Here is a 10,925-nt window from a genome sequence, read left to right as displayed (position 1 = left end):
CCTATGTTAGTCATACGTTTAACTATCTGTCTATGCTATAGATTAAAATAGCAGCCTATTTTGCCCTGTTACATGCTTGTCTTGGTCGAGAGAGTGTAATTTTAAAAGTGTAATTGCAGGCAAAGGACTCCCCAGGATTTCTGACACTTGCAGCTCTCTGTCCTCCTTATGAGATCAGAAAAGAGAGCTTAGCTTCTTCCCTGACAAAAAATTTCTTCTCTGAACATATGCATGAACTCTGGCAGCCTTATCTGGTCCACCTCTTGTCCTCTGATAAGCTTAATCATCTCTGTGGACCAAAAATGGCTTGTGGCTAAAGAAGCACCCTTAGATATTCTCTGTCTACCAAAACTGTACAAGGAAAACTGCAATGGGAAGCACCAGTCCTTTACTGGGAATAGATTTGTCTTGTCCATCTTTCTGGCATTTTAAGGATATAATGGAATTGTGAACAGAGATGTCATTTTTAGAAGCTTAAATGTTAGGCTGGGATAAGAGTCTGTGTGGAAGACCTTTTCATGCTCAAGAACATGAAGACCATAAAATGAATTTTTAAAGTTTGAAGCTGGTCTCTTCAGCCAACTGACTGAACCCATGATGATGTCAGTGGTATACTTAAGAGACATCCCTAGGGCTGAATGAGGGGGCTGGTAGTGTGTTTGATAGTGCATTTGACTGGAAGTGACTACTGGAAAACAGAAATAGAAACTTTTTTTAAATTAAGCTTTTTATTCAATTGTTAAATAGAAAGAGGTAATAACTTAACTGTGCAGACAAAAGGAGGAGTATACAAGATGTATAGGATTCGTACATTTATATGGCTTGGGGAATAAACTTTCTCCAGAAGATGAAAACTTTGATTCTTAATAGAATTAAATTTCATAGTGATCCAAGCCAGGATAGAAGCAAAGTAGGAAACATAATTTCAATATTCACAGAATAGGTTCTTCTTCATTAAGTCAGTTGTAGATCCTAGATCTTCTTTGATTACTCACTGTAAGCAAAATGAGAGAATATTTAGGTTTCAGAGGTCTCTGAACAAACTGTAGCATCTCTAAAATACATGCATGCTAAATCACATTTTATCTGGCAACTAAGATTGTTTCATATTTGTGGACACATCAAAGTGGAATGAGTTTTTTAATTCTTCTTTCCTTCCATAGCTACAGTGGACAGAAATAGATACAAAATAGAGACAATGCAAAACTGCTGGTTTGGTTTGGATATACAGTCAAGTTACTGCATTCCAGTGGATTTATGCAAATTCTATGTGCTTGTTTTTATTCCATGGCAAATACAAGGTCGTGTGATATAGCTGAGCTTTCTTTCGTGCTAATGCAAGCTGCACCACTGTACAGTTGCAGCAGGCTACAGTTACAAACAGGTATTTCTTTATTCCAGTTGGTATATGCTAACTCACAAGCCTGTGGTAACTTCAGTGTATAGTTCTGGCCTTAGTTCTTAATTAAATGGGACTGAAGAAAGCATGTTTTTGCTGGATACATTCCAGGGATCCTGACCATAGAAATGTTGCCTCTCTCCTTGCAGAGGGAATGGGTGACTTCATTCACTGTAGATCTCGGAACTCTGTGATTAAAACCTGCCTCTTTTCCAGAGGAACATTATATTTAAATGCTGCATTATGATTTATTCTATTTCTATTGCGCTAGTGACGCAGTAACATTAAATTGATTGCCCATATTGGCACATATTTTGTAATGGAATATATTTGAGAGGCAAGGGGAACAGTCAATCACCTGGCTAACACCACTTATCCTGAGTGTGGCCCCATCTGGATGAATGAGCAAATGGTATCAGTGTATAACTGATCCATTAAATCAAAAGCAAGGAAGGAAGTGATAGCCCTCGTGGAGAACAGTTCCTCAGTATTTTTCCTGAGTGAAAAGAAAGGTTGATTTGACATAGACTGTTTTTCTTTGCCATTCTTCCTGTCCTCAGACTTACCAGCAGCAAAGGTGGCTTGGAAACCAGAAGCTGTATAAGCACCATCTGTGATGAATTCTACAAGCATAAGATTACTAGAAGCAACTATGTAATTTGGTATCTTTGATCCACAGGTCTTGTCCATTAGAACTGCAGAAGACTTGCTGGATCCATCATAAACTTTAACATAATCACCCTGACAGCCTCTGGTTTGCTGCAGCTCAAAGGCTTGAAAGTACAGGGAAACCTGGAAGGAAAGAGAAAATCAACCTTTAATATACATGTATACTTCTTTCATGTAGCCTCCTTTAAAACAGACTGACTGTAAGCTGTAGCCAAGCACGAACTGGCACTGCTTACCCAGCTTTGCCTCTCATTCCCTGAGGTTGTGGGCTTCAGATCTAATGACTGAATGCTCCCGTGCTCAGAGAATTTTGTCTTGATTTTGCAAACCTGAAGCCCAAAGTATTGAGGTTTTTCAAAATCACAACTCTGCTGTTGTCTTGGCCTATACCTGGCTTGAGGACATAAGAAGAAGTAGAGACTCTCTCATGGAGAAGATCTTATCTGGGAACTGCTGTGCAGACAAAGCTTGAGGTGCTTAACATAGAGAGAAGTTCAGCCATATTTCAAGACCACTATAAAACTGTGATTACCTTTCTGGATCGGGTTCGGATGAGCCAGACACAGTTGGTGTTATCTGAATAATTTCTTGGGTAGTTGGCAGATTTCAGTGATCCAGAAGTTCCGTCAAGAATAGTGCTGCAACGACCTGAGAAAAAATGTTTGCTTCAGCACCAGGGTTGCAGAAGCTTCCACTAATTTACAAGTACAATCTATTCAGAATGGATGCCTCTCAGTTGTCTAATCTGTCAGCACTCATTTCAGAGTACTGGTATATCTTGATTAAAATGAAGAATCATCTTGTCCTAATTTTCACATAATGCATCAAAGAGGAAAGTAAAGTAGTGCTTGGAAAAAAGCATTATTTTTTTATTGATTAGCTCTGTAGTTTAGCAGAGGTTAAATTTAAAGAGTTTAAACACACAAATTTAGAATGACAGCTTAAACATTTGAAAACTGGACAAGGCAACATGAAACGGTTCCAGTTCAGAGGAGCCTACGACTGTTTTGGTTTAGCTCAGGTCTCAAATATCAACTGCCGTGAGGAACAGTGATCTCTGGCTCTCTTGGGATCAATAGTTGTCTGCTGAACTGTAAGAAACCAAATTACCCCATTGAAGTATGCAATGTGGTATGCAGTTAGTCTAGCAGTTAGTTGCACAGCAGCCACTTACACCAAATAGTGAATGTGTTTTATTTAATTTAGAAGCAGGAACCATTTTCTCACTAATCACAATGTGCCTCCAGCTTCACTTTTGCGTTCTCTCCCAGAGTAACCCAAATGGGTACCATGAATTTATGACAATAGTCTCACAGTCTTTGATGAGTAACTGCTGCCTCTGCAACATGCCCAGATCTGAGTTGAAGATGAAAGGGTGGCTTTGAGAAACTTACTGCAGTTGTAAAGTTTGTTGATTTTGGCCACATCCAAGTTGCTCAGCCCCTGCCTCTGTCCAATATGTACAGATCCATCAGGAATTGGTACAATTGTTGCTTTTCCAGTGGTATTAGTGAATGTGTATCTGAAAAAAAGCACATGAGAAATTATGTTCTCTAAGTACTATATCTTCTTTCAGGATTCAACGGCATGCTTTGGAGGGAGAACAAGAACTGTACATAAGCTGTTACTGTGACCAGTAGTGCTGTTTAAACAGGTTTTATTGAGATGTCCAGCAGTAAGCAGGGTTAATGTCCAGATGCTCTCCTTTGCTCCCAAGCTCAGCAGTTAAGGGCTCCCTAACGGAAAGCTAAGGGATATAAAAGGTATCGAATTAACCTTACAGAGAGACTTGTATGAACTGACTCATACTGCTTTTCTCAGAAGCGGAATTGGGCAAACTGGTAGTCAGGAGACAGTTATGATAGAAACTAATTCTCATGTAAGATTTGAGTTCCAACAACAGGAATGCCATGCTGCTACTTACGGGCCATAGTGCATTATTGAGGAATAGTCATACGGAAGACCCAGGTTATTGGAGTTTTCAAATTTCTTGAAGTCTGATCTGTCAGCTGTAATATATGATATTGTACTTAGAGTATGCTTCCAACCTTCTCCCTTCAGGGAAGAAGGGAAGGCTGGGAGCAATAGGAGGTATCTACACCATTTTCTACATTGAGGAGTTCAAAGTACTTACGGGGACTGATGTACTCCCACATGATCTTTACATGTTTATCTCTGTCACTTCGAGAGTGTTCATGCAAAAAGCCCAGAGCGTGCTCCAGTTCATGTTGAATTACTCCTTTCCACAGGCATCCTCCTTTCATCACAGAGACAGTCTGTCCACCTCCTACTCTCCCATAGTTTGACCAGCAGCTGAGAGAGACATTGGATTATAGGATTTTTATTGTCAGGCAGGCAAAGGGGAAGAACAGAGAACCTTACTTCACATAGCTCTTGTGGGAGTGGAAGGATTCCTTCCTCTCCACTGTGATAGTTAGCCCACAGAAGCAAAACCAATCATGGTGTGGAAAAGAACACAGTATGGTCATTGCTAAATCTTCCCGGAAGATTTTCATTAGCACAGAGGCTCCTGACTTCTGACTTTACAGTGACTTTAACTCCCTTGAAATTACAATTTTTTCCAAAATACTGAACTCCGTATCAGAGCTGGAGCTAAGGTGAATAGCACTTCAAGCTAATAGGTGTTGAACAATTTTCTCATAGGCTCCAATTCTGAGCTTGAGAGCCAAATTTGTGATTCAGAAAACTGTTTATTTCATAGGTTGAAATTGGGTTTACTTGTGTAAACAGTAATCGATATATGTTGTTCTCAAGTGTGCATTATATCACATAGAAAACATGAGCTTATTCTTTCCACTTTAATGGTGCTTTTCCATAATTTGCATTACTTCAGTGTCTGCAGTGAGTCTGTGATATACCTGTTGAGCCCTTGCACTAGTGAGGTATCCAAGGAGGACACATTGGCACTGTGATAAAACAAAGGCCTCTCTAAGGTCACACAGAATAACTGTAGTGAAGAATTGAAAAACATTGTAGAAATAACTTGTCAACTCACCCATCAGCAGATTTAATGCTGAGGTAATCACGTTCTGTCTTGCGCTTCACAAAATTAATACAAGTCAGTGCTTCAAATTCTGCCATGGCATCATGAATCCCTTTTACGTGGCTCTCCTCTGGAAAAGAAAGGGTTAATTTTAGGGGTCACAGGAGGACAATGGCAAGTCCCATTAAAATCTCACATGTTCTCAAAAACAGGGTAAATGAGGGACAGAAACATTAGCCTAGGCTTTTCCTTGCTTTGTATTGCTTAGTATTTAATTTCATTTAAGATATTAACAGCCTGGCACAAGATCCTGTTTATCCAGATATTTGTCCAGGTGGATTCTGGTGCCTTTTTTTTTCAACCACTTGTTCTTAGTTATAGTGATGATTGTTGATGTATCTTCGTATTGGACACTTGGAGACTACTATGGCAAGCTGTTCTACTAACGAAGAACAGGCCATTGAAGCCGCACTGTAATAGGAACAAACGTTAAAAAGGCAGGTATTCTGGAAAGTACCATTAGATGGAATGACCATTCTCGTGTCCAAGAGAACAGATCCAAAACATTATAGATGCAAACTTTTCAAAGACATTTGATCTTTTTCTGGTTCAGGTCTTTGTAACTTAAAATTCATCTGTGCTTGCACAGCACAAGTAAATCTTTAGAACTGATTTATTCGACTGTTTGTGTCATCACTGTAAGTAGCTTTCTACCTGAAGCTTATTGGATAAAATCCACTTTTTATTTTTGAAATTTAAACCCACCATAAGTAGGATCCAAGACATAGGGAACACGAACAATCCCATCATGGGACTGGGGCCAATTGCAACGGCGACAGTTGATGGCACTGCGACTCCTTCGTGGAACTATGTCACCTTCTTGCAAGAACTGAGAGCTGTCTGTGGTGAGAGAGAAAGGATGGAAACATCTGAGCCATAGGTTGCTGGATGCTTGCCAAGCACATTTGGAAAGCTGTCACTCTCTGCTAATCCTCTTTTCCTATTTTTCCCTAAGCATCTGTTCCTGGTTAGTATGAGAAACAGGTTATTCAGCTAGATGGACGTTGTCTGCCTCTCTAATTTTGCTGTTGTGTCCTTAGCTAAGAGGACACAGAACTGGGAAGATCCAGTTCTATTGGATGGTGTTGAGGCAGGATATGGAATGACTGAAAGCAGTTGTAATAGTGAGAGGGATGCTGTACTTTAGTACTATTTAATCATCCATCATGTGACACTGAATGAATGACATCAAATACCTCTCCAGGAAGGGTACTGGACAAAAGCGGGAGGTGTCTATAAGGAAACCCAAGAAGGCAAGCAAACCAAAAAGAGAAATGAGTCAGGAGGAAACTGTAGGCATGTTTGGTGTCTACTTTTACAGACAGTAGTAAAGCTACTTGAATGACCGCTGAAGGGAAAATGTGAGAAAGACAAGCTGATAGATCAGGAAAAGTTTGGAAGGGTCAAGGAACAGCAAGTCTAGAGCAGGGAACATGGAACTGATTGTAGCTCATCCAGGAGTCTGTACTACAAAGCCATATGACGACTGAATGCAAGGGATGCTTGAATTCAAGTAAAAGGCAGTTAAATAACAAAGCATCCAAATATCTGTGTTCAGTCTTGAAATCCAAAGAATGACAAAGATGTTGAAAGCTACAGTTGAAGAAACTGTCTGGATAGTTCAGTTGCCTTTACATCTGGTAGCATCTTCAATATTGACTCTATAGGTTTGAGTTACTATAGGGCTTCAGCAGTAGTCCCAGTGGCCTGTCTCTGGGCACCTCTTACGTGATGATGTGTAAGAAGGGAAAATATTCTCACAGATTGTGGTAAGATATTGTACCTCCCATATCACCCCCAAAAAGCAACAAAGATAGACCCATTATCAACAGGGTTTGGAGGCATTACCTTGGTTAACTTTCAGAATTTTGTTAAAAATAACTTCTTCCTCAACATCAGTCTCTGTAGGCAATGGAGATTCTGTGCAGAAATATAAGAGTATCACTTTCTCATTCCCGAGGAAAACATGAATCTTGATTTTTAACCTGATGATTTTCCAGTGATGCATGAAATTCTTACATAGCCTATTTAGGGACTGATAGGGTGTTCACTCATGTAGATATTTGTTCAGTGACACAATCTTGATACCATCCCAGCTGTAGTTATTTTGGCATTAATCAAGTCCCAAGAGCCCTTCTTTTTCAGTTATTTCCCTCTCCCTTTTTTTCCCCATAACCATCACATTTTAAGGCCTCAGACTACAGAGTTCTGCTTCTGCATACACAACTTACACTCAACCCTCCAACATAAGACACCAGAAGCAAAAACAGATGGAGAGCAGTCCTGATGATCCCTGCTGGACATGCTGACCTCTGGAAAAACTCTTGAAACTGATGAAATTGGAACTGCATTCCTATTCCATGAGTCATACTGATGTCCCCAGCTAAGCCCAACATCAGGGACTCCTAGGCCTTGCAAGCAAAATCAGCCGACCCTGAGCATTATGCAACAAGCCTTGACATCAGTAAAAAGCAGAAACATGTGACCTCTATGCTTTCTACAATCTTTGGAAGGGAATTAAATCAGAACATTATTTAAACAGAACTATTTTTAGCAAAAGTAAGAGGTGAGGTTTTTAGCAAGGCCAAACAATTGGTCAAAACCAAGAGACTTTGCTTTGCATTAAATATTGTGGTGAGTGCATTCATTTAAAATTCCTTCCCTAAGGTTAATTTGTGTTAAGCATGTATTATTTTCTGGAGTAACTGAGTAGCTAGCAATTGGTATATCCTCTCAAATACGTACTTGTAGATGGAGTAATACATACCATATATATCCTCTTGTGTAGTAATCTGAAAGAATGATATATTAGTATTGTCTCACACTTTATAATATAGCATTGAATTAAATAATATAACATATAAAGTATCAACAGTGTCCAGGCCCATTAAATATATCTTCCATCAGTGCAGTCTTGAGCTTTTATATACTGTGCCATGTGTAAAGAAGTACCACAGCATGGTAAATAGTCTTCTTTGATATATTGGCAAATATAGATATCATAAAGGGAAATGTAATCTGAAGTGTGGAATAAGTTTCAGATACATTCTGACACACTGTTGATCTGAGAAGACATTACTCCACTGGGGGAGATACAGGTGGAAAACAAGAGTCTTGACCATATTTTCACAATGTAGAGCCCCAAAGTGATCAGAAGAGCTGATTTAGCTGTCCTTACCTCAGTAGGTTCTGTTGCTGCAAAAAGCAAGGAAAAAAAAAGACAAACAAGAGGGATAAATTAGATTCTGAATACAACTTCACAGTGTTCAATAGTATGGAATTCCTCAGGCAAGGGGAGGCCTTTGCTTGGAGGGAAATGGAGTGCACTAACTGATGCGTGGGCACAGAAATTAAATTGATATTCAGAAAAAAGCTATGAAAATTCCTAGTAGACCATGCTGAGGGACAGAATTCTAGTCACTTACCATCTAAAAATCAACAAAACATTTTATCAGCTTCAGTGTGGAAAATTACAAAAGAAACCAGGGACAAAAAAACCTCTGTATCCCCAGATTTTTTTGCAACAGATGCAGGCTAACTAGCTCGACAATACCCTCTGGTTTCACAGTGTCCAAGAGTAAGGTTATAATTTAGCATGGGAAAATAATCTCAGCTTCTGTACGTACCTGACAGCAGCATGTATCATTCTGAGTGCTAAGGTGTCTTTTTTGATTTTTACCAAATATCAGTTTCTAGATACAAACTAGAAGTGAAAATCTGACCTGATGTGCAAATTTCTAACTTCACTGTTATAATATCATAAAAGTTTAGAAATTGCAAGGACCTCCAGAGGTCATTGATTTGTCTGCTTTCCCTAAGGCAGAAACAGTTTTATCTATATTATTCCTGACCACAGTTTGTTTGACCTGTTCTTAAGTATGATGGATATCCTGCAAGCCTGCCTGTGAATCTCTTCCAGTTTGTCAATATTGCACTCTTCCTTGTCAAAATATAAAGCAATTGCTTTTTTTCCTATTCAACACTGACAGAGAGAACAATCAAGTAAATACTTCTTATTTCCAAGCCTATCTGTGTCCAAAAAGATTTCAGTCTCTTTTTCCAAATTGATACTTCAGTTACATGGTAATGGAAGTCCACTGTAATGATTGTGGTTTATTATAGAAAATTTCAGTCAATTCCCACCTGCTGCCTCAGAGAGATCCATGGCATCTATAAACATTCCGCAGGGAAGAACATTTCTGAGATGGGTTGACCAGATTCAGAATTTATGCACCCAAGAGGCATTAGATTAATTGAGTAGTCAAAGCCAGTGGAAACTAGGCTTCAGATTCTTAGGTACATAAAACCTTCAACTTCTTTTTAAAACCCAAATGAAACACCAGAGAAGGCATCTGCCAACTTCTTGATGAAATGAACATCTGGTGTGATACCGCTTTCAAAATTATACAGCTCATGTTTTCCCTGTACTGTAAATACTGAAAGATGTTTCAAAAGGCAAAAACCCAGTAACAATGGTAAATTAAAACTCATTGTATGCATTTGTCCCAGTAATCCTGTAACTTTGAGTCCCAGCAACTGACTACTTCGAACTAAAGTAAGCGTGTCCCTTGGTCTCTTCTAAATACACTGAGCAGTAATTTTATGACATCCCTTTGTTTCCATGCCATAAATAACAGTTCAAAAGAAGAATTTGTCAGTTTTGTTTAGTCACTTACTTGCTTTGACTATGTCAGGCAAATTTTTCCAAGGTGTCTTCCTCTCACACACATTACCCCCAGTTTCTTGATGTAGTTAAAGTCTACCTACAGGTTCCTTCCCATTGACCTCTGGAGATCTGCAATTATCTCCTTGTATTTTGCAAGTTGCCAGAAGCTGTTCAGCTAAGCCTGTATTATTTGTTTTCCATCCCAGAGCAAAGCAAAGCTTTCTTTGATGCCTGACATCCTTTTTTCTTACTGCTGCACCAAGGTAGGCAAGAAGGCAAATGAATAGCAGTCTTATTATAACACTCAATTTAATGAAAAGGTATCAAAAAGGCCTATCGAAATTTTATTTTCAAGCCTGTGAAAGCACATACAAATTAACCTAACAAACCATAACCCAAAAGACTGTGTAAAGCGCATCTTTGGGAAAACACATCTGCACCTAGCTCAATAACAAATTATGAAACATGGCCTAATTCAAAAGGCCTGTGTCAGTGCTTTCACATGCTCTCAAAACAAAGTGTGTAATACACAAACAAAAATAGCAGTTGTCTCTAAAATACAGTCTAAATCCTACTTACTTGTTGTGCTATTTTCATGCTTCTCCTGCAAAACCAATAGATAAAAGGCATTATTCTTCTATAGCTCACAAACGCAACAACAATAGCATCAAAATCAGGCCGAAGGGAGGAACCAAATTATTAGATTGCCTTTATATATTATTATATTACTAATATTTTCTTGCAGGAAATTTATCAAAACAGGTCTTCACAGCTTTGCTTCCAGCTAGAAGACAGAGCACCATTGCATGGAGCTGCTCTCACCTGAATAGGAAAGCCCAGGGAAGTGTGAAGCAAAAATGCAGTGAAGACCAGGAACATCTTCAGATCCATTCTGCAATCCTGACAGACCACCAGTGCACGTCTTTCTCTCTGCCTGCTCAGGAGCGCCGCTGCTAGATATACCAGCAGAGCCTGCTCTGCTGGGGCTGAAAAATCCTGCCCCAGCCAATGGGAATCTCAGCAGGAAGCAAACTTCTTTTGCAGCCTCAAAAACCAGTTTAGCCTCTGGGCATCCCCCGGTGCTGTGCTATTGCTGTCACCATGATCTGTAGCATCCCTAGCCTTCA

At 39.4% G+C, this 10,925-nt stretch overlaps 1 protein-coding gene across 1 annotated transcript; it reads right to left on the bottom strand.

Moving 5' to 3' along the window:
• Positions 1 to 894: 894 nt before the first annotated feature.
• On the bottom strand, positions 895 to 10,689 carry LOC113963287 (astacin-like metalloendopeptidase). The gene is made up of 13 exons (XM_027674248.1): positions 10,621 to 10,689; positions 10,378 to 10,402; positions 8,311 to 8,327; positions 7,900 to 7,924; positions 6,981 to 7,052; positions 5,838 to 5,972; positions 5,085 to 5,202; positions 4,203 to 4,381; positions 3,993 to 4,077; positions 3,463 to 3,590; positions 2,601 to 2,716; positions 1,966 to 2,191; positions 895 to 994 (listed from the first exon to the last, which is right to left on the bottom strand). The coding sequence occupies exons 1-13, from the start codon at positions 10,687 to 10,689 to the stop codon at positions 960 to 962; spliced, it is 1,230 nt and encodes a 409-aa protein (XP_027530049.1). The 3' UTR covers positions 895 to 959.
• Between the last annotated feature and the right edge of the window lie 236 nt (positions 10,690 to 10,925).

This window comes from Neopelma chrysocephalum, unplaced genomic scaffold (assembly GCF_003984885.1).
Source record: "Neopelma chrysocephalum unplaced genomic scaffold, ASM398488v2 Primary Assembly neopelma1_24, whole genome shotgun sequence".
Classification (NCBI taxonomy): domain Eukaryota; kingdom Metazoa; phylum Chordata; class Aves; order Passeriformes; family Pipridae; genus Neopelma; species Neopelma chrysocephalum.
Note: the sequence above shows the minus strand (reverse complement) of the source record. Positions and strands in the feature narration are given on the sequence as shown.

Coding starts and splice junctions, on each gene's coding strand:
- LOC113963287 (XM_027674248.1), bottom strand. CDS start 10,689: ATGGATCTGAAGATGTTCCTGGTCTTCACTGCATTTTTGCTTCACACT. Junction 5,203..5,837: donor TGTCTTGGATCCTACTTATG/GTGGGTTTAAAT, acceptor TTTCTTTTCCAG/AGGAGAGCCACGTAAAAGGG. Junction 3,591..3,992: donor TCAATAATGCACTATGGCCC/GTAAGTAGCAGC, acceptor GCTTTTTTTCAG/ATACACATTCACTAATACCA.